The 24,041-nt window shown below is 38.4% G+C and overlaps 1 protein-coding gene across 1 annotated transcript; it reads left to right on the top strand.

Moving 5' to 3' along the window:
• The first annotated feature begins 559 nt into the window (after positions 1–559).
• LOC134680213 (short stature homeobox protein 2-like) lies at positions 560–23,772 on the top strand. The gene is made up of 6 exons (XM_063539299.1): positions 560–882; positions 6,691–6,875; positions 11,709–11,770; positions 21,581–21,600; positions 22,854–23,026; positions 23,462–23,772. The coding sequence occupies exons 1-6, from the start codon at positions 669–671 to the stop codon at positions 23,672–23,674; spliced, it is 867 nt and encodes a 288-aa protein (XP_063395369.1). The 5' UTR covers positions 560–668; the 3' UTR covers positions 23,675–23,772.
• Positions 23,773–24,041: the final 269 nt, after the last annotated feature.

Below are 24,041 nucleotides of genomic sequence, written 5' to 3' on the forward strand. Positions count from 1 at the left end.
ATGTTTTTATTTTACCGATTTATTGTTTTGACAAAACTTTCTACCTACCGCATAAATTAATTGTGATATTTATTATTGTGACCGTTGCTTGGATTGGATTAACTATATAAGATGCTGTAACCCAATTCATTTATTTGTGGCATCTGACTTTGAATCCTAATAATTTTAATTATTACTTATACTCTTATTTTTATAAGTGTTTATAACCAAAGGCAAGTTTAGTATACATATTAGTTTTAGATAGCTTTAACAATAAAATAATTCTTTGGAATTTACCTATCAGTTTTCATTTCAATAGGAGAATATATTAATTAAACGCACACAAATCTTCAACTCACCGGCTCGAATTTCGTTACTTAATTTTAAATTCTCACAACACCACCGGGAAGGACTTGCATCAAAAATTCATTGTCAATATAACGATAATGTAGGCGTGCATTACGCTTCGCCGGGGCTCCAGACTCCCGGCCGCGGCCCACAGCGCCTGCGCGCGGCAGGCGGGGCTTCGCTACACGCCCTCGCGCCCTAACACAACAAAATACACCCTATTTACAAACTGTAGGGGTCTTAATGGGTTGATATGTCGGGTGAAAGCTGATGTGGGCGTAGCGCCGCCTCTTGAAGCGTAGTTTGTTCAGCGTGGCGCGAGCGGGCGCGCGTGTTCAGTAATGGTGATGGAGCGGCTGGCGGACTTCGTCAGCAAGTCGCTGGAGGGGGGCGAAGCGCCGGCACCGCCGCCGGAGCCCGGGGAGCCGGAGGACGCGGATGAAGAGGTGGATATTACGGCGTTGGAGGCGCCAGCGCCGAAGCGGCCTAGGAATTGGTTACTGTCGCCCGTTCCCGCGCCATGTAAACGGGAGGATGAAGACGACCACAAACATGGTGAGTTTAGCCACAGAATAAATAATAGTATGTACTAGGTACAGAAGACTCACTCTCTAACAAAACGCGTCTGTCACGATCAGCACAGATATGGCCGCTAGGTGGCGACAGCGTCACGCGCGGCTTATGGCAAACCCCAAAATTGGGGTCGAACGGATGTACTTTTAGCTATCTGTAGCAAAGCGACGAAACCGCGGAGTGAGCCACGCCTGGTTTAGCTTCAGACACGCTCTACTCGTAGCTACATAGCTGTACAGTATCCGCCATCAGATCTAGATATGGAGCGGCCAATGTGCTTAAAAATGTATTATTTAAATATGCACTTTTAACGTCTTGATAATGGAGGTTTTGTTTAGATATTTACATATAATGAATATAGATGTTTTCTTTGGAACCCTACGTCCTACGTGGCACACAGTTCCAAAGTGAATATGGAAAATTGGAAATTACCTTTCTAGAATACCTATTTATGTATACCCGGGTAAGATCGGATGGAGGGTAAGATTGTATGATCGCAATTTGCTTCCAAAATAGTAGTTATTTTACATCACTAGCGATACAGAGGATATAACCAACGGAGACGCCATGTACAAATTTTCGGTACAAAATAGTCTGCCGTTTTTTACGGGGGAGGGGCACATCAAATGTATAGGTACGTCATGTCAGATAAACGTCAGTCCGTACATGTGGTTGACCATTGGCCGCCTATTTTCGACAGAGGGGAACGCCTGTTAATGACCACTCCGTTTGGTTATATTCTCTAAGAGCGATACAATGTGTGATGCTATTTAATCCCGCTCCTCTTGCCATTGGTCTCTTGAAAAAAAAATAATTAATTCAACTTTGCCTACCTACTCCTAAACTAGTGAGAAATAAGTAATATAGTTTTTTGTGACGTCCTAGCTTCCAACTCGCCGAAAGATAATCCGGTCTTACCCGGGTATAACTTACAGATTGAACTGTAATGTGATGTAATCGTTTAATCGTTCTTTCTCTTACTATAACAGATCGTTTTTTTTAGCATTAGAAAGAACTTGAAAGAAGGTAAGCGATCTTGACATATCTTTTAGTTGAAAAACGCTTTTTAAAAATCAGTAACTTTTACTTAAGAAAGCAGAAGAATATAAAATGATAGTATTAGATTCATAATTGTTACGTATTTGGCGTAACTTATTTTTAAAATGTGTTTTCCAATTAAAAGACATGTCAAGATTGTTTACCTTATTTCTAATGCTAAAAAAAAACGAACTATAGTAGAAGACGTTTTCTCTTCCGCTCAGTGTAACGTTTGCCACGCGAAGGATATAAACATGTAAGCACAAAGCATGCATATACGAGTAATTAAATTAAGGGTCCTCCATTAATTACGTTTTTTCCAAGAATTTTTCTAGGTTTTGACCCCTCCCCCCTCCTTGTCACACTTGGTCACATTTGACAAACCGCTTCCCTGGTGTGACGTCACATTTTTGGCAATTATGTTTCCAACGAAATCGGCAATTCTAATCAAGGTACCTAAGTATTAATTAATAATACCTAGGTAGAGGTACCTTAATTATTAAGGTTTTTTATAATGTGTTTGTATGTATTTTTTTAATATTGTTTTGTAAGTGTTTTTATATTGTGCTTTTATATTCATATTATAAAAACCCTAGCCTAAGAAAGACGATGAATAAAAGAAAATATAGATTTTAACATTTTTTCAAAACATTTTTGATTAAACGAAATACACATTAGTAATTTTATAATGCAAAATCGATTAGAGTCGGACCAAGAAAAGACTGCAGCGGATTTGATAGCCCACGCAGTGCAAGTGTGATTTTGTACGTCATAATTTTATAGAAGTTTGACGTTTAAAATAACACTTGCACTGCGCGGGCAATCAAATCCGCTGCCAGGCGTGGCTCACTCCGCGATTTCGTCGCTTTGCTACAGGTAGCTAAAAGTACATCCGTTCGGCCCCAATTTTGGGGTTTGTCATAAGCCGCGCGTGGCGCTATCGCCACCTAGCGGCCATATCTGTACTGATCGTAACAGACGCGTTTTGTTAGGGAGTGAGTTTTCTGTACCTAGTACTATTATTTATTCTGTGCCGCTGCAGATTTTTCTTGGTCTGACTCCAGGAAAGAAAATTAAACGAATAAAAACGACTATCGTTCCAAAAATTCGTTATTTAACTTTAAATCGAATAAAAAATCGCTTGCTGATTGAAGTTAAAGTGACGTAAGTCCCTCTAACATGTCACATTTTCTTGACCCGTAGGGATGTAGGGATGATCCCGTAGGCGCGTCATTGCCGTCGGCACGGCACGAGTGGCACAACACGGCAGCGTCGGCCGCCGTCTCGAAGTTTGATCGCCCTGAAATATATTTTTTTAATGAAAATTTCTTATGCTGCGCAGTATACTTTTACCTACCTACGGATTGTGGATTACAATTAAATTCGCTCAACGGATTACTTTCGTTATTTTAAGATTTTGATTACCGGGTGTCCCTCGAGATAAGTATTTACATACACAGTAGCAAGCGAGAGATTCCAAAATTCGAAAATGAAACCTTGAGCTCGAGGAGGTCAAACATGTAGGTACTTTGCCACCGAGTGAAACACAAATGGGAAAACCCAACGTCAACTCGAAGAAAATACTAACTGTTAAACATAATATTACAAATCAAAACTAAAAGAACTTTATTAAATAGGTATTTATCATCGAAAATTAGGAAAAAAATCAAAATTTTCATCTAATACTTTGCCAAAATACAATTTACGTACCTACACATACGTAGGTCTTTTTGCGTAGGGCGTTAAAATTTGATTAATTTAGAGTGTAAAACAACCTACTGTCAAAATTATTTTTATTGATAACACGCTTTTATTTTATTGCTGACTTTTCCTCCAGTATCACAGAGATCTTTTGCCATTTAGTACGGAGCCCTAAAACTATTCGTTTCTCCTTACCTAGCAAATAACTTTTCAAAAATAAGAAAACTTCAACAACCCGTACCGTCAATATAGCCAACTTTGCCACCAGGGGAAACTTTGCCCAAAACGACAATTTTAAACAAATTCGTTAATGTAGAAAAATTTAAAACACTAATGGCCACCCTGCTATTTTTAGCAGGAAATAGGTTAAATTTGTGACAAACCTATATAACCAAACATGTGCACAACTTGACTTGGGAATTTTCAGCGAGTTGTCAAATAGGTATAGAGTATATTTCGGCGGGCAAAAAATTGATGAAAAATAAATGCAAGTAGAAAAAAATTGAGAACCCTTTGACAAATATTTCCGGGTTTCAGTTTAGAAACATGAAGCATAGAATATGTCCATTGAGGTTTAATCTAAAAAGGCCTAAAGACACAAAAGTTTTGACAGTGGGCAATGTAATCCGGTAATTTACAGACCTATGGGTGCCAACATTGCCCACCACCAAAAACAGCTTATAGTTCGTTTTTTTTAGCATTAGAAAGAACTTGCAAGAAGGTAAGCGATCTTGACATGTCTTATAATTGAAAAACGCTTTTTAAAAATCAAAATCTATTACTTATGAAAGCAGGAGAATATAAATGATCGTAATAGATTCAGAATTGTTACATATTAGCCGTGACTTATTTTTAAAATGTGTTTTTCAATTAAAAGACACATCAAGATTGTTTACTTACCTTATTTCTAATGCTAAAAAAAACAAACTATAGGGTTGTCACTTTTGACAAATTTACCCAACTTAGCAAGTAAAAGAAGGTTATGTTTTTACACTATAGTAAGTTTATAAATAAATACTGTATTTGATTGGTCTTATTATTCTTTATTTAGATGTTTTATCCCTTTAACGCACGAAAAATACAGCAAAACTCATATTTTAGGCCATCAAACTATTGTAATAGGTTTTCTCTAAAGTGACAACCCTAGCCTTTGTAAAATGCTTAGGTGAGTCTTGTATGGAAATGGCCAAAACCGGGTAGGCAACATTGCCCAGTTATTAACAGGGAACGGTAGGATTGCCCAAAACTTTTAAATGATCCTTAGACATCATCATCATACGAGCTGTATTTGAACACCAAATTGACGTGGGCAATGTTGACTCAAACCTCGGATATCTTTGCCCGCCCTCTAAAACGCCAAAAAAGTGGGTAAAAACGTGATTTAAATTTTTTTTTTTTCTATAAAACTGATGCGATTGATCACTATAAACGTGCTGAGCAAAACAAAACATATGATGTGATATAATTTTATTGAAAAAATCGTGTTCCTTAAAAAAAAGCGGGCAAAGTTGGCTATAATGACGGTAACATTTCAAAAGCAAATCAAATTAAGTTCTATCATCACACAGATTAGCACAACAAATGAATAACTCGTTAATGGATATCCAGACTTCTCTATCAAATAAATCACGGGGGTATTCCGTACCGTTCGATAATTAATCACCGTTCAGGTCGTTAGGCGTCTAAGGAGCTCGGATGGCCCCGGGGCCGAAAGGGGAGAGGGTGTGGCCCGGCACCGCCCACACTTGGATAATCCCTCCATTTACATAATTGCCGTATAAAAAGGAGAGCTTCCCAATTTGCTAAATTACTCTAAACGACTGCTAAACGTATCGCTCGTTCGTCACCGTCTTTAAAGCCATGTCCCCTTGCTCGGGACTCGGGACTGCTTACAGGGATTTATTGATGCTTGGCGAGGGCCCGCTTAGTGAGACGCACGATCGAGGTGTCACTTGGCCCAATCGATTCTCATTCGTTTATGTAAATATGTGGGCTATTGAGCGCGTCGCGTTTTTGCTCTTTCTACCCAGACGTATCCTCAACGGCGACTTCTTAGTTAGGCAAGTCAGTGTATTAACGTTTGTCTGTTTTAAGAAAAGGGAGCCGAGGGGCATTCGAAACTTTACAATTTTACATCACTGACACCACCTCTCGCTCGCAGAGCTCACATAATTTTTTACTTATCTACATGCACGGCTGCTAAAATGTTTTTTTTTTTCCAATGGCCTCTTCCGAACTCCGAACACGGTGGCTAAAAAATAACTGCGTTCCTGTTATCAGGGAGGTTTTGGGAATATACTGAGCAAAAAACCCCGAAATCGCGAATAACAAAATTTCCCTCCCCTAGAAAATGAACCAGCCAAAATGTATGAAACAGCAAATTTTTTTTTTCGCGATTTCGGTATTGGTCCCATTGTAAAAGTTGCTCAGTATAATCCCAAAACCTCCCTGGCAACGGGAATGCAGTTATTTTTTAACCAGCCTGTATATAATATTTATTCATTTGCAATCAATATAAATTTTATACACTTATTTTATTAGATACAGACATAAGCAATAAAGAGCTCAAAGGTAACCTTTATTAAATTTATCCCGATTTAAGATAAAACGAAACGGCACTCATAAGAAACATCAAGAGGGGTAAACTACCCCCGAGATATAAAGCCCGGGGGAGTTGGAATACTGATTTAAAGTGTTTTTAATAATGTTAACACATTGCCGTATGTAGGGGACGGACGTCGCTCTTTTATAGCGCTTTGTGCAAAAAATTAATTGTTCGAATCTACATTATCAAATACCTAGTCAATCTTAATGATTTTGTGTCAATAATAATTTTCCAAAGTAAGAATAAGCAGACTAGACAGACCGCTTGTAATTGTATTTTGTAATAACAACATAAATTTTTATATTTACTATTTTCTAGTAAGTAGGTATGTAGGCATATTTAAACTTCGACTTGACAAGGCACTGGCAGTAGAATACCTATTAAATAAAATGGTATAGTTTATTTGTTAAAAACGTAAAAATGTTTTTTCTTTCCTTTTTCTACAGATGTATCCGACAAATCATCGAACTCAATCAGCAATGGCGGCGGCAAGCAGCGGCGGTCTCGCACAAACTTCACTCTAGAACAACTAGGAGAGTTGGAGCGGTTATTCGACGAGACGCACTACCCTGATGCGTTCATGCGAGAAGAGCTTAGTCAGCGGCTAGGACTTAGCGAGGCGAGAGTGCAGGTAACAAACAAAGTTGAACGTATAACATTCCATAATAATATCATTATCAAACATACCAACTTCACGCTAAAACAACTAGAAGAGCTGCGGTCACTCGACGAGGCGCACTACCCTGATGTGTTCATGCGAGAGAGCTTCGAGAGAGCCTAGTCAGCGGCTAGGACTTAGCGAGGCGAGAGTGTAGGTAACAAACAATGTTGAACGTATAACATTACATATCGTTGTCAAAACGTACCAACTTCGCGCTAAAAGAACAAGAAGAGCTGCGGTTATTCGACGGGACGCACTACCCTGATCCGTTCCGTATCCTGATCCGTAGGACTTAGCGAGGCGAGAGTACAGGTATAATATTGTGAAGCTGTCTGGTAATAAATTTCAAATGTTTCAAATGTTTGGTAATAAACTACAAGCAAGATCAGTTAGGAGAACTAGAGCGGTCGTTTGATGATGATGAGACACACGGTAACACTGTCAAACACAAGGCTGAAGCCGACGTTAGAACAGAACAGCCACGAGAATTAAAGTCATCTGATGATGGTTCGACAAGACGCACGAGCTTGATGATTTCCACATGCGAGAAAAAAAAAGTAAATAAGCAGTTTCGACTTATTCACAGTGTTAGTGATGGTACTTGCCATAACTATTCCAAATTTCAGGTACTTACATCAAACGGTCTTTGAGAAAAACGCATTTAACCGATTTGTAAGACCGAAGTGATCCCATAAGAGCACCGTGAACAAAGTTTTGTACGGTGCTCTAAAAATTCTGTTGTCAACATTTGTGACATTGTTAACTAGTAGAGTGGGTGTGCCTAATATAGATAATAGTTATATCCCATTACCCATTGGGATATCCCAACGACTGTTTACCAGCTGAACTTTAGCTTTAATATTTAGACATACAAACAGCGTTCTAACAAAAACTTTTGCTATTCCGCCACCCCAGTTATGCACACCCCAAATGAAGTCATAACCTACATCACATCACTACAGTGTAAGGGCACTTGGTACATTATAACATGCGATATTAATTACCCATACGGCCCCTCGCCCTTATTACTAATGCATGTAATTAGCTGTGAGCGTCCAACAAGTGATCTTTATCGGCCGTATATCGGCATTAGTCGCGCGTTAAGTGGTATAAGTGGATAAACGCCCTGACCGGCATGCGTCTTCACTACTGTCAATTGGCTGAGATTTATTGAAATCTGATCCCAATCTGCACTGAGTGACTGTGATTGCAATGTTTATGTTTGGAGTTTGTTCGGAAAGATAAGAGTCGTGGAATGTATTGGGCCCCATACCATACATTCCACGACTCTTCTCTTTCCGCACAGACTTAACAGAATCCGACTTGCTTAAGAGGGGTGACATAATTTAATTTATTGATGACAATTTTAATTTTGTTGTTGTTTATTAAAATAAAACATATTATTGTTTCTTATGCATAATTTGGTTCTTGCACTAATATTAGTGCCCCTATATACCGGGTGTGGCCTGTAACACGAGCATAATTAAAACATAGATTGTACTCCTCAAACGGTGACATTTTTGTTCAACAACTTTTAAAAATGATGAAGTATTTAGACTCCCTATTTTTCATACAAAATAAATATTATCTTCAATGGACGCCATCGCCACGCCACCATATCATTGAGATTGACGTTGCTTGTCACGCCTTAAACATAACAAAATTTGCAATACATTGCGTCTTAGTATAAACTTTAAAGTGTATTAAAAATCAAACCACAAGTTATTTTTAAAAGTCGCTGAACAAATGTTTATCGGTATGAGGAGTACAGCTTACAGTTAAAATTTTTGCTCATATTACAGGCCACACCCGGTATAATGGTGATATAGGATATATTGGTTCCTAACACCCTGTGTACAGGGCTTTTCTTTCATCCCTAGCCATATTGTGCGAAGTGACATGACAGGCCATATCGAACAACCTTTTTCTACGGAACATACCTACTCCAAAAAGATTTTTTTATAGATAGAGCATGGGACAAAATTATTTAGCAATTTTTGAATTATATAACCAACAGTGAACGTTTTCAGTAAGCACTTAGTTTTAATTTTAAATCATCAAACTAAACTGGCAGTGTAAGAGTTTTTTTTACAATTCCTCAATTTTAATGCGAATTTAATATTCTTCTTTGTTATCCGTCCCGCTGTAGCCATAGGCGTACGCACGGTGGGGGGCACTTGCCCCACCCTGGTCTGTGGTCTGACGAGAAGCTAAAAAAATTTAGCAACAATTAAGGCACGTAATCATACTTCTGCCCCACCCTTTTAAAAAATGCTGGGTAGGTACGCCTATGGGCCTGTAGCTGTAACCGAGACGAGACTTAACTGAGGAAAACCAACTCGTAGCTCTAGTTTAATCCCTCCCACGACTTTGTCTCAGCATTCAGCACCTCAGTGTACAGACAGACACACGTATTAGCCTGATTAAATTAAATCCTGTAGCAAAAGTTTTACACAAAACATGTCGCTATTCACAAATCAAACGCATGGCGTTGTTACTCCAGTATACTTAATAGTTACTCGTAAATGCGATCATAAGCCTTTTTCATGCTTAGTAGATATTTAAACTCGATTTCTTCTAGCCGTTCATTAATTCGGGTTTTTATTAGCGATGAGTCATATAACTTGGCATGCGAGTAGCTTTGCTTAATATTAATTTAATACCTATACACATTAAAACACAGTCGTCAATTGTTATTATGTATAAATGGTAGGACTATCCTAAAACTTACGAGCAATACCATGAAGCGGGAAATAATTTTCTTGTTTGAATTATTTAAAAAATTTTGCTTCATTTGTATTAGAGGGATCAAACAATCTAACTTGCAGCACGCACACCACACATCTAAGACAACAATATTGTACATATTTTATTACGTTAGCTAAGATGAAATTTCCATCAACGTTATCTGTAAGTAGTTTCACATATTTTTCGTAACTTATCCGAAGGAACCAAGAGCGTTGCAAATTTTGCGTAGTTATTACAGATCCAAAGATCAATTTATACTAGACATAAGCTCTGTCAAAACCAAAGCTCTGTGAACCCACGCAACTCTCTGTTTGTCTATCGTTTAGCGTCTAATGTAATCAGCACTAACACTAATGAATGCGCCCCTAGTTAGCGTATTGGTCGCGACTGTTTTGTTTACCAGTGTGTACACTCGGTCACATATTGTGCCGCAAATATGTTTGGTCGCTGGTGTCAATTATAAAAGCTTTGTTCGTATGTTGCATTTGTTCTTAATCTGAAAGTATGTAATATTTTCATGAACTGAAAGATATGCCGAGGTCAAATGAGGTAATTGATAGTTAAGATAATGAACTTTATAATCGTATATTTGGGTACGAATCATTTTGTAATGTAATAGTAAATGTTTAAAACTTTAAACGGTAACTAAATAAAAACAGCTGAAAATATCACAAAATTATAGGCCCGGCCTAGGTTTGCCTCGCCTTAAGAAGGTATTTGCTTATAGAGTTAAAGATTAAACCTAATTAATAAAATAATTATAATAGTTTGAAAGTTAGTCAACTTCGTTCATTGAAATGAGAAAGCCAATGAGACTATTTTAGTAAGTACGAGAAGAACAAATGTTGTAAGCTGGACATAAGCTTAATATTGGGTAATTCAATCATACGTAACGGAAAACGTACCTACGACAAAATTTGTAAAGTAACGAGTCAATTGTAACATTTGTAACAGTACTAATAAACATGTACATCTCGATACTGATAAAATGTTCATCGATCGAACCCTAGCACAACCCAATCAGCCTGAGCCTGACGCGTGCCCTCGCACTAATGTGGTTACACTATTTGCCCACTGTACATGCACCACACCCCGTATCGATCAAAAACTAACCATACTCCCCACATATACAGTTGACATTCGCGTGACAAATATACCTGCATCGTATACTCGGCGTAATACAATTACGACGGCGGGTTGAGATTGCAATGCTGTTTGTTCTAGTGATTACGAATTTGGCTAAATTTAAATGGTTGGCTTCACAATTACTGCAAATGACATCTCAGATTACAGCCTATGTCATAGGTAGGCTTAATCGAAAATATACATTTGAAGTATCAATACAACTCCTTTTTTGCAGGTGGTTAAAAAATAGGTAATACATAAAAACGTGCCTGATGATTTCACGACGAAATGACTAGACCCACTACTACTACTCCTCAGTGGCAGCGCGTCAAACATATCCATAGGCAAGCCGGGGCTAATTTGGCTTACATATTTCCTTTACAACTCTGCTCAAACGTCCAAAAATAGGCAAGCCAATGGGAATCGGCTTTTATGTACGCGCCGCCACTGCTACTCCTTCATATTCGTTTCTTACAAAATTTAGAAGATACCCTACATTTTCGAATTAAATTTTGAACAAATCTCGATGATATCAATGATAAAACTTTAATCAACGTTTGTAATCGTCTACAATTCAATCGAATCCTTATAATATGTCCCCTGAACCAGCCATGAACCTTAGCCGCATTCCAGCTTCAAAAATATTAACTTAATTTGATATTAGGAGGAAGCTCTCATAATTCTTATATCAAGTTCATAGTTTAACATAAGTATTGAATAATTTGATATTGATTTGATATTTCCTTGCAAGTGCATTGCATCTCGCAAGCAACAATAGGTAAGTATATAATTATATGTACAGGTAGAGTTGCACTTCGAGTAGGTATGTAATGCTAAATCAAGGTAAATTTTAAAAGTTTGTTTAGGGCCATACCCGTATAATAATAATAAACATAAATACATTTGACATAAATATGTATTTGTTCGCAGGTGTGGTTTCAGAATCGACGCGCCAAATGTCGGAAACATGAGAGCCAAATGCATAAAGGTATGTGCATTTATTATACTTTTTGATGATGCATTTCATTTCCAACTCATGTTTACTCATCAATCTCATAAAAAGCGAACCACTTAAAGATAAAACTGTGTTACAGTATTTTTACTAGATCCATGTCATATAGTCTCTTGCTACGCCACCGTAGCCCGTAGATCTTAAGTACCGGCTATCTAGATCTAAGGCGCGATTCGGGAAATGAATTAGACATTCACTAGATATGAAATAGTAACGATATGTGACGTTCCACGGCAAAAGGTACCTTATGGCCGCAATAATATTGGAGCGGCGTTAATAATAGCGTAAGCGCCAACCGCCATAGGGTACCTTTTGCCGAGGAACGTCACATATCGTTACTATTTCATATCTAGTGAATGTCTAATTCATTTCCCGAATCGCGCCGCTAGTCTATCTACTATACACTCTCTAGCCTGTCACTTTGTTTTCCCGCTACAGAACGAAAACGCTTTGTAGCTATAAATAAAACAAATAGTGCCATGCCTTATGGGAAACGGTCGCAGAGATAGTTCAGAGCCGGAAACCGCTACCAACTTTTAGTATGTTGTTGGGCATGGCATTGGGTCTCCAAAACTGCCGGGAGACGGCAGCGCCGGCCATCTACTTCAGCGGAATGACGTCATCAAAATGACTCCCGCTTCGTTGCGAATATTGCATACTGCACCCAAACTATGCATAGCACATACACGTGTGGTATTAAATGAAAGCCATTTAAATAAACTTTATTTTATTTATACAAAGTGTACCAAAATATGCAACAGTTTAAGAGAAATTTACAAATAAATAAAAATTACGTAAAAAAATATTCGATTATTTGGGTTTTACAACCAAACCAAAAGTCGGACGATAAAGCAATGTACTACAACATTAAAGATGACGTCTCAAGCCATACACTGATATCAATAAAATAAAAATTGGACCAAATATATGGAAATTATGCATCAAAATGTAGATATTTGCCCATACAAATGCATAAAAGTTAAAAAAATCCAAATTGGTCATTTTCAGGATAATCCGCATAAGCTTCTAGTATGTTATTAGCAATATGACCTGGATTCTAAAACTGCCGGGAGACCATCTCTGTTGTTCCTCAGTTACAAATAATGACGTCATATAAATAATCACTGCCGAATTTCGCAAAATGTAAATTATAGCTATACCACGAGTCTCACATACACATTTGTTACATGTAATGAAAGGTTATTAAATGTATTATAATTCACCTAAACATTGTTTGTAAAAAAAATGTACGGTTTCAGAGCTAGAAACAACGAAATACCACTGTTTATGGAAAAAGTAGATATGTATCAATTTTATAGCTAAACTAAAATCGGCAATAAAAATTTACGTATAATAATTGAAAAACCAGTTTTACATTTCCGACAAAAACTGTGGAAGTTGTGGAAAAAAAACTAAAGCGCCCCAACAATTCTACCTTAATGCGCTCATATTATGCAAAGAATAGTTCTAATTATCGAGTATTAAATGAATGAACATTACATAAAATACATGAACACGACATTTTCGAATGGAACCATAATTAAAAAAATAATAATTTACTAGATAAGTAAGCAAAATACTGTTTCTTTAAGTACCTAATCTCCTTTCAAAGTCGGTTAAAATGTAGCTTTTGTGACCTGGGCTACAAAGACAAATAAATTGACACCTAATTTATCAAAATCAGTTCAGTACTTACATGCAAACGGTACCTACACATGCACGCATAGATAGCAAATTCTGCCGTAGTCGGACAATAAATTAAAATTCAATAATTAGACCTTTACTATTATGGCCTGGCGTGGCTTGGCATCTAACGTTGAAACCCTCAGGCCGTAGATGTTAGCAGACCAGAGGGGTGACCTGTATTTCGGAGGATCAGAGGGAAAATTCTGCCAGCCTTCTCAGCTCAGCCTTGAAACCCTTGCACCACTCAAGATTCCACTTTTATAAGAATACCCAACTGGCGCGAAATGGCGCAGAATAGGGCAGAGTGACGCTCTTTTGTGTCAGAGGTCAAGATCCTCTTTGGGTCACTGAGCCAGTGATGTATGTATGTATGTATGTACAAGGCTAATCGAGGCTTAAATATATAATTATGTATTTTTTACATGAAACAACTGAACTGATTTTGATAAATGTGAGGTCAATTTATTTGTCTTTGTCCAGGTCACAAAAGCCACATTTTAACCGACTTTGAAAGGAGGAGATTAGGTACTTAAAGAAACAGTATTTTGCTTACTTATCAATTATGGTTCCATTCGAAAATGTCGTTTTCATGTATTTTATGTAACGTTCATTCATTTAATACTCGATGATTAGAACTATTCTTTGCATAATATGAGCGCATTAAGGTAGAATTGTTGGGGCGCTTTAGTTTTTTTTCCAGAACTTCCACAGTTTTTGTCGGAAATGTAAAATTTTAATTGTGATATATAGTTAAATAACTGGTTTTTTAAATATTATACGCAAAATTTTATTGACGATTTTAGTTTAGCTATAAAGTTGATATACATCTACTTTTTCCATAAAAAGTGGTATTTCTTTGTTTCTAGCTCTTAAACCGTAAATTTTTTTTACAAACAATGTTTAGGTGAATCATACTAAATTTAATAACCTTTCATTAAAGCTTGAACACGCCAAAACGTGGGCACATAAAATTACAAATAAATAGAAAATAAAGGTCTAATGGAGCGAAATATATATTGAATATAATTGAAAATATTATAGTTTATCATGCTAATATACTAGACTATCATTTCAGCCTCAGGATTTGACATGTCACAGACTTCGTGATGACCAGGACACAGGCACTTTGCACGACATGATTACTGTATGTTTAAGTAGTCCAAGCCAGAGTTATTTGCGGATAAGTTGATAATATAACTTTAACAGGTGTCTTTTTCAAATATTCATTGATATGGGCCCAGTCCATTGCCATCCGCCTTCATTTATTACCATCCCCCAAAAGTACCCTTTTGGCATTGTCAGCATGTCCATCATGTTAATACCCCTTCGTCACTGTTATAGTGTAATGATAACACGATGAATGCTACCAAAATAGTAACTGTGAGCTGTGGCTTCTTTAAAATAGGTTTAGGTCATTTTCGCAAATGTTTCTTGCATATATTTCTATAGTCAATGTCCCTTATGCGAATCAATTAACGGCATCGCTTGATGCAATCACAAGTAGCTGGCTCAACCATAAATAATGGGGATACTTAGCATTATTTTTATCTTGCAATCTTCGGGAATGTATTAGCAACTCATAGAAGTCAAACTTTTTATTTTGTGTATTGCTTGAAGTATGTATTTCTATAGAACCATCGTCTAACACCTAACACGCTCAAATACGTTAAAAATGATCAAACGTTTTAATATCCTACATTTTGCATACAAATTTCATTTAGCACCACTATTTTGGGAGCAGATAAGCTCTTGCTAGCTCTTAATCTAACTTGACTTCTCTTTTTGTACATAAATTTGAGATATTTGTCCGTTTTTTGTAACATAAGAAAAATTAGGTTTCGGTCTTTATGTAAGAACGCTGTATGTTCCTAGTTTCTTTTTTTTTCTCATTTGTATCTCGTGTTTTTCTGCTTTCTGGTTGTCTTTCCATTCATTGACGTCTCCGCAACATTTCAAAAACACAAAAACTAATCGATCCTCGATATATTAACATTTTCACAAGTTTCCTTAGCCTAATCGACTTTTCCAATGCTATTGGTGCAAAGTGATTTCGCTCCGTTATTGTTTAAAGCTCGTTATCATGAAAACGAATCATACAATTGACAACTATTGTGGTATCATATGTTCCTCATACTATAGCGATTTTAATTTAAGTAAAGAAATAAAATTTAACCACCCTTTACAAAATTTATAAGCAAAAATGTGTGCCCACGTTTTGACGTGTTCAAGCTTTACATGTATCACACATGTATGTGTGACTCATAGTATAGCTATAATTTACATTTTACGAAATACGGCAGTGATTATTTGTATGACGTCATTATTCATGACTGGGGGACAATAAAGATGGTCTCCCGGCAGTTTTAGGACCCAGGTCATATTGCTAATAACATACTAGAAGCTTACGCGGATTATCCTGAAAATGACCAATTTGGACTTTTTTAACTTTAATGCATTTGTATGGGCAAATATCTACATTTTGATGCATAATTTCCACATATTTGGCCCAATTTTGACTTGATTGATATCAACGTATGGCGTCAGACGTTGTCTTTAATTTTGTAGTACATTGCTTTAACGTCCGACTTTTGTTTTGGTTGTAAAACCCAAATAATTGAATATTTTTTTACATCATTTTGATTCTTTTGCAAATAGCTCTTAAACGGGTGAATATTTTTATACACACTGTATAAATGAAATATAGCATATTTAACTGGCTTTCATTCAATACCCCACACAATTATGTGCCATGCATAGTTTGGGTACAATATGCAATATTCGCAACGAAACGGAAGTCATTTTGATGACGTCATTCCGCTGAAGTAGATGGCCGGCGCCGCTGTCTCCCGGCAGTTTTGGAGACCCAATGCCATGCCCAACAACATACTAAAAGTTGGTAGCGGTTTCCGGCTCTGAACTATATTCCCATAAGGCATATGACTAAAAGTGCAATAAAGTGACTAGGTGTTTAATGTGCGTCGTGTATCACTTAGGTATCTTATATTAATTCGTAGCAAAATTCAATCCACGACGTAGCAAATACACAACAATAATTCACGTTAGCCTCGCCTTTGACATTTCCAACCCCCTTCCCTCTAACTTAACTCCGTGCAATGCATCTCAAACTAAATACCGAGTTTAATGGTTTAATGTAGTCGAAAACTACAAATTGCAAATGATTCTGGCAAACTAGTTCGGCGAGTTGGCACCGGTGCTTAATCGTGCCAGTCCGCTTGAGCGAGTGGCTGCGCTAAATGCTAAATAGTGCAAGATGGTGCTAACGTGAATGAATTGTCAGTTGTCAGTCGTGCGAAGGGTCAGTGGCTGTGCAGTGGTTCCCAAAGTTAACTGGGCTCCGACCCATCTAACAAAAACTGCCAAATTGCCCACCTCTTGGCCGTCTTTAAAAAGCTTCAGGGCCCACTCAATATTCGCTGGCACCAATGTGTCGCGATCCATAGCTTATGAAATGCTCCTATAGTGATCGCATGGTTCACCTGTAATATTATTTTACACAGTAAAGTCTAGTCTAATATTTAAATACACACTGCTACGTTTAAGATATTATTGCAGGTTCCAATTAAATTTTAATTAAATTTGTAAGACGCGTGTAAAATATAATTATTTGGTAATTTTAAATGCTAGATTAGGTAACTCATCTTTGGTTTTTCAATTGAGAAGACCGTTTTCACTGAAATTTAATTTAATTTAATTTAATTAGCAACATAATCAACGACCTTTTCGTATAGTACGCCACTCACCAACAGGCATTCCATTTACCTACATAATAGACCTTACGAGTTACCTACCATACAGTCAGCATCAGATATACCTGAGCGGGTAAGGTGTCCAAGAAAATATATACACTTCAATCGTCACAAAAATAAGGACATCTAAGTTGTAATTTTAGCATAGGCTTTCAGTTCGTCACATATATCTTAACTTCTGAGTTTTTCTTTAACACATACACCCTTATTTAATCACAATGACAATAACGGTTACAAACTCAGTGGTAACTAAGCACTCAAATTCAAGCTGCTGTCATTAATACCTACACGCACTGCCAATCACGTACGTCAGCAGCCAGGGTGCCACCAGTTGCTAAGCAGTTGTTATTTCAATGGTAACTAAGCATCAACATTTTATCTGTTTAACTTTTAAAAAAATACTGTAGCAGCTACGAATTGACACCTCCTTTCTTAAAGAAGTATTTTATCGTCAAGTGTCAAACTTAGACAATAAATAAGTAGGTTTTACGAGAATGATAGGTTTTTTATTTTAACTGTCATAGGCGGACGTTCTTCCAAATCGTAGAGCATATTATATGTTACTATATTAATTTAGCCAGCTTATTGTACTAAAATATACTATATAGTACTAAAATACGATGCTCCGAATCGATCAAAGAACGAAGGAGAAAATAATAGAATTGAAACTTAACACGTTCTCTGTCCCAATCTGACATGTAAACCTTATGGCTTTGTAATAGAGGCTAGCCGTTAAAACCATCACTGCCATGCATATACACCTACGTAATATGCTAACTGTTGACCATAGGAATGACGAATTTTGTTTTTACAACTTAGCAGAGAGGATAGAGTATACGGAGTTATATACAGTATGTATCAGAACGAAAGGCCAAGAAAGAGACCCATTAATGTTTAGGTCATACTGAGCAACTTTTACTATGGGACCAACCCCGAAACCCCGTAAAAAAAATTACTCTCCCATAGAAAATTTCAACATCAGACCAGCAAAATGTATGAAACTTCCAAGTATTTTTCCGCGTTTTCGGGGTTGGTCCCATAGTAAAATTGTTCAGTATGACCTAAACATTAATGGGTCTCTTTCTTGGCCTTTCGTTCTGATACATACTGTATATCTTTGAACTTATTATTAGTATAACCAGTATAACCTAGCAGTAAACATCAAATGGCATTCCGCACAGGAGTAATCTAAGGAACGCTTACTGCGGGTTCAAACCTACAACGTCCTGTTAGAAAGTCGTACATACTCTACATGTGACATATCTTCAAAAAACATATAAACGTATGCGAAATTAATATAAAACCACAAATTAAGTAATAATAGAAATGAAACCCAAAAAAAAGCTGTAATCTCTAGGTGCATCCGACTGAGATTTGAACCCGCGGTCTCTGCTTTGAAAAGCAAACGCCTTAGTAACAAGACCACAACGTGCCTTGACAATTGGCTCTAAATTCGGCTTCAGTTAGCTTTCTCTAAGTGTCACTCATTCGTTTTGATGATTCTATTAAATAAAAGGAATAGTTTGCAGTAAGCTGACTGACAGGCCTCTGTCAATGGTTGAAGGGCAAAACGCGAGATAGATGTATGTGATGACAAGACTGTACTGCTTTCGATGATTGTCAAAACGCTTTACCTGAAATTAGCATAGCTATTATTCATTCAATATACGACCATACATGTATGCTTTAAACGTCTATTTTTCCATATTGTTCAGATATATTTGACACGTTGACCGCTTAGATACCAATGGTTTTTTGACAGCTAAGGTATCAATGATTTGTTGTAAGTGTAGAAATTAATGAATAGCGACTGTTAAGATATTTGTGACATGTTGAGCGCTCACAAGTAAATGCTACCATGACAGTCAACAACTTTTTGACAGTTTAAACGTTTACCTCTCTTTGAGCACCTGGAGTGTATAGCGACTTCTGCTGCTGACTGTACCATACCTACATTGCCTACCATGTAAACCAAAGTACTGCAACACGGCACTAACAAGTAGTTTACATGAGTGATTCCAAAGCCAGGATTTAATAAACACTGCACTACCGTATTACGTATTCTCCATGACTTCCTCTAACTCGATTACCCCCGCCGGCGCCGGTCCGACTCTAACAGTTTTTTAATTCGACCATAACTCAGCCGGATGAATAATTAAAATGGCGGGTCGAGGGAATCCGCGCGAGGCAAAAAATCGCGGGAAGCGAACACACGAGGCGATAAATTCAGGGAATTGCACATCGCACTTAGCGATCGGCGATGCGGTAGCGGGCAGTTGGCCGAACCACGGGCACCGGCTTCATGTATTTAATATAATTTTATCCGTTTTTTTTATTTGATATGTTAGTCTGTATATTTTTATTTTTATTAGAATTTAAACAAGATTTTTGACTGGATACGTAATTGCATTTACTTACATTAAAACGTTTTTAACGTATAGTAAAAATTCAGATCACATCTCAAAGATGATCATAATAAGAATGGTACCTAAGTATTTTTCATTAAACTAGGTATAAGAACTTTGGTACATCAAGTACCATAAACTTCCTCAACATTGCCAACCGTACCAAACATTTCCTGGCTTGAAAATAACAGCGACCAAACAGCTTTCCATACCTACCTATTTTATAATCTTGGGAGAAAGGCTACAAGTTTTGTGACTGTATGGATCAAAAAGTACCCGTGTTTTTTCAAGTGGCAACGTTGGGCGCGATAGGTAACATTATATTGAACACTTTGTAAAATTTCAGCACGATTGAATCCCGAATACTTGTGGAAACCCTATAAAAGGAAAGTAACGTCTAAGAATCATTTGTCCCACATCCCACTCGCATGTAGGGCAGAAAATATCAATTTGGCACAAATTGTCTTTCTGCGGTAATGCGCTGTCACCGCTCATATCGTCACAGAGACGAACTGGAGGCGACGCGCGCCCGAGATTGCGAGCACCACTAAACGGAGCGTAAAGCGGAAAAAAGCCGCTCTCCGGAATCGAATAAAATGATTCCCCGCGGGAGCCATTCGGACGCAATCCCGCCGTCCCCTGCTAAATGTCTTATTAACTTATGTGCCCCCCGCCCCCCCTAACACGAGAACAATCATGTAAAGTGAAATGAAACGGTTATTTGTTGTGCCCCTTTGATGGAGCGCGGAGATTCCCGATGTTGTTGGCGCAATCGTTTGCGGCGCCGTTGTCGTGATCGATTACAGCGCCGCCGCCGCCGCCGGCAAACGTGTGATAATGACATTCGATGAACATCATTTGTAACCGCGCTTACTTGATATCAAATTGTGTTAGATAAACGTTTTACTTTACTAATGTAATTGACTTGACTTGCTTATTTCTCGCTACTCGATAATATCTAATATCACAGAATCGAGAATAGCAGCTTAGTTTACATTTGTTAAGTAACTTGTAGAAATGTGTTGTTTTTAGGGCCAGTTGCACCAACCACATTTGACAGACTGATCAACGTCAGCCGGCGCGCCCCGGCACTTTACTATGAAACTTTCCATACATAAAAATTTAGCGAACTCTTTAACGATACGAACAGTTTGGTGCAACCGACCCTTAGTTTACCATCCCTATCTCAGCATTTTCTTTGTTGGTTATGGTGGAGTTATTTTTAACACACTAAGTGTTATGGGTTACGCTCGTAGCGCGTAGCCACGGTTTCGCCGTATGTAGCGCGTAGTCGCTACGAACAGTTTACCCCACAGTCGGCTTCTTGGCCCTGACTGTGTTAATTAATTTTATAGTAGAGAAGCTAACTTAGTATGTAGCTAGTTCTTACTCAAACTCACTTTAACGGTACAATTATTTACATAATTCCCTGAAATATGAAGACTTTCCCAGTTGCGCAGGTAACAAATTATAAATATTACCAAGTACAACTGTAAATCTTCATAAAATTAAAAATTCATTTTTAACGAAGACATGAATCTCCGCGCTCCTCGCCATAAAAACAATCGCAGCAAGAATAAAAGAATACCGACGCCTAATTGTTCCCCTGTTCATAAAACTGTAAAGTTATTCGCGCCCGGGAGGGTGGCTGGATATTTTATTGCGCACAAACCGCTGTAAAGATGTTTCGAACGCTTTGAAATAACGCGAGCGAGAACCCTGCCGACCTAACTCGATTAAATTAAACAACTCAGAGTTAATCAAATAAATGCACGGCGGTCGCGAGGAGGGGTGCAGGCTGGACGTACCCGCTCGTATTTATGTCGGCACTTCTCGAAAGTAATTCGGTGTCAAATATGGAAATAACTCATACGCGCAGGGAGCATCCATTTTAATAATGCCGACGGCGGCCGGAGAGGTTATGATTTAGAGCGCGCTTCGTACCCCGCCCAGTACCGCCTCCCGCCCTGACATATTGTTCTACCTAGCTCACACCTAGCTACGACAGTCTGAGCCAAAGCATATTGTCTATACGTGTTCTACTTCGATACCTGGTGCCTAGGCCGCGTGTTTAACACCTTAAAATCGCTAGAAGCAACATTGGTTCAATTACATTACAAAATATAAAAAGAAAAACAGATTTCAAAGCCTTGGGGAGTAATAAAAATCACGTCTCCGAAGTCTAATAGAGAGAGAAAGGCGTAAGGTGAGAGTAATTAAATTAATGAATCCTTTAGCTCAGGCGAGACCCGAACAGCTCCTTAAGTCGGGCAGTTCCGCGTTAATTTATTAATTGATACTTCGCCCGGCGGGCTATAAACAACCGTTCTCACTTAATTTACGAGCAAATTATGCTTTACTTAAATATCAATTTAATTAAGTGAAGTTCGGGAAAGGATATCGTGGGATTTGCAGTCATTTGTCTCTGCCAATCGCGGGGATGCCAGCTGTCCGCCTGAACCATTACTTGTTTTTAGAACTTGTGCAATAAGAGTTTTATTTAATCTGATTTACATAGAGTAACGGGTAGTAAAATTGTTTTTACGTTTAGTGACGAGCGGTGAATGTAGTCTCGTAGAGGGTCTACGAGCGTAGCTTAGCTTCTACGATCTTGAACACATTACCTATAAAGTTTATGCAAGTTTGTCGTCGGCGTTGTAACTTCAATATACTTCAAGCAATATAATACGCGTGAAAAACTTAACGAAGCATAATTAAATAGACGTATAAAATAGATCTTTAGTTTTGTAGGAAAGGATGAGGATGAGGTAAATGTTGAGATAATTTATTTTTCACAAATTGTAAATTTTGAGTTGCTTCCTCATGTTGGCTGGTGGAATTGACTTTTAAGCGATGATTTTAAATGATAATATGTTTAATAGTGTTTATTTGGATTTTATTTTTAATGTTTTACAGTGAGTATTTTCCTCGCGTTGGTGAAAATTTTTGTGTTTCATTTGGCAGAAAAGTTTGTTTACTTACCCCCGCGTCTTAAAACTCACGCTCAAGATTCCACTTTTCGAACTACTCGCTACGCTCATAGTTCAAATTTGGATTCTTTAGTTAGCCCGATATCAATATTAGCACGTGTAGTTAAATAACAACCTTGTTCCTCCCTCCAATAGTTATCTGTTATAGAATCAGATTTGCCGACTAGAAGCTAATATGAAATCCAATTTTCCTATAGGGCTGCTAGTAGCTGGAGGCGGCACTCCGCTAGAGCCGTGCCGCGTGGCGCCGTACGTGTCGGTGCCGCGGCTGTCGGCGGTGCCCCGCGCGCCGGGCCCGCCGCCGCCGATGCCGCCGCTCGCGCCGCACCCGCCGCCCGCCGCCTTCGCGCCTTTCGACTCGGCGCTGCTATCTGCTGCGGCACACCAGGTATACCTGGCGCCAAAAACGAACATAAAATTTCTTTATCTGCCTCTTCGCTTGAATATGCAAAACTAGTGTCAATAAGTAACGTTTCTTCAAACTACTCGTCACTTTTTAAACTGACATATCCAATCTATATCGTATCTAGACGTACCTAATATTTGACTTATCATAAAGTTGGAAACGGGCCGAGTATCTATTTAAAAGTTCGACCCTAACCAAAGCTACGCCTGCTACGCCGTAGCCCGTAGCAGCATTTTCCTGCTACTGCTAAATCGATCATTCGTAGACTTCTTAGTGACTAGTGTTTGTATTTTCTTATTCCTTAGTAGAATAAAGCAAACATGCAGTGAGATGAAATACATGTTTTTGCATGTATAAACCTTCCAATTACTGAATTTAATAAATAAACTAACACTTCGTAATAACTCACTGTCGCAGTACGCGAGTGCAGCAGCGGCGGCGGCGGCAGCGGCGTTATGCCCGCCGTATGCCGGCTTAGCGGCGCTGGCGGCGCGCTGTCGCTCCTCTTCCATCGCCGACCTGCGCCTCAAGGCGCGCCGACACGCCGCCGCACTGGCCGCGGCGCGAGCGCCCACGCCGCCGATCCCCGCCGACTCCGCGCCGCCCGCCGCCGCGCCCGCAGACGCATAGCCTCACGCCATACCGATCAATTTAGCTGTGACATATGTACATAAGGAACAAAATATATGTGAGGACGAAAGTTGAACTAAATCGGATATGGGTGATAGTAGACAATCATAATATTCATGATTCCAAAAATGCACGACGTTGTAATAGTGAGGTGATGATACAGTCTTTAGCAATGACGTACAGTCAAGGAATTTAAATTCCGACCCATTTCGTACTTTGTCACAGTGACAATCAATATGAAAGCCGCTAGAGACCTCATACGGTTGTCACTGTGACAAAGTACGAAATGGGTCGGAATTTAAATTCCTTGACTGTACGTATCAGGCGAAAAGTTATTGGCATTGGATTCACGTTGCGTGATCACTAG

The sequence above is a fragment of the Cydia fagiglandana genome, chromosome 3 (genome assembly GCF_963556715.1).
Source record: "Cydia fagiglandana chromosome 3, ilCydFagi1.1, whole genome shotgun sequence".
Classification (NCBI taxonomy): Eukaryota; Metazoa; Arthropoda; class Insecta; order Lepidoptera; family Tortricidae; genus Cydia; species Cydia fagiglandana.

Coding starts and splice junctions, on each gene's coding strand:
- LOC134680213 (XM_063539299.1), top strand. CDS start 669: ATGGTGATGGAGCGGCTGGCGGACTTCGTCAGCAAGTCGCTGGAGGGG. Junction 883..6,690: donor TGAAGACGACCACAAACATG/GTGAGTTTAGCC, acceptor CTTTTTCTACAG/ATGTATCCGACAAATCATCG. Junction 6,876..11,708: donor TTAGCGAGGCGAGAGTGCAG/GTAACAAACAAA, acceptor ATTTGTTCGCAG/GTGTGGTTTCAGAATCGACG.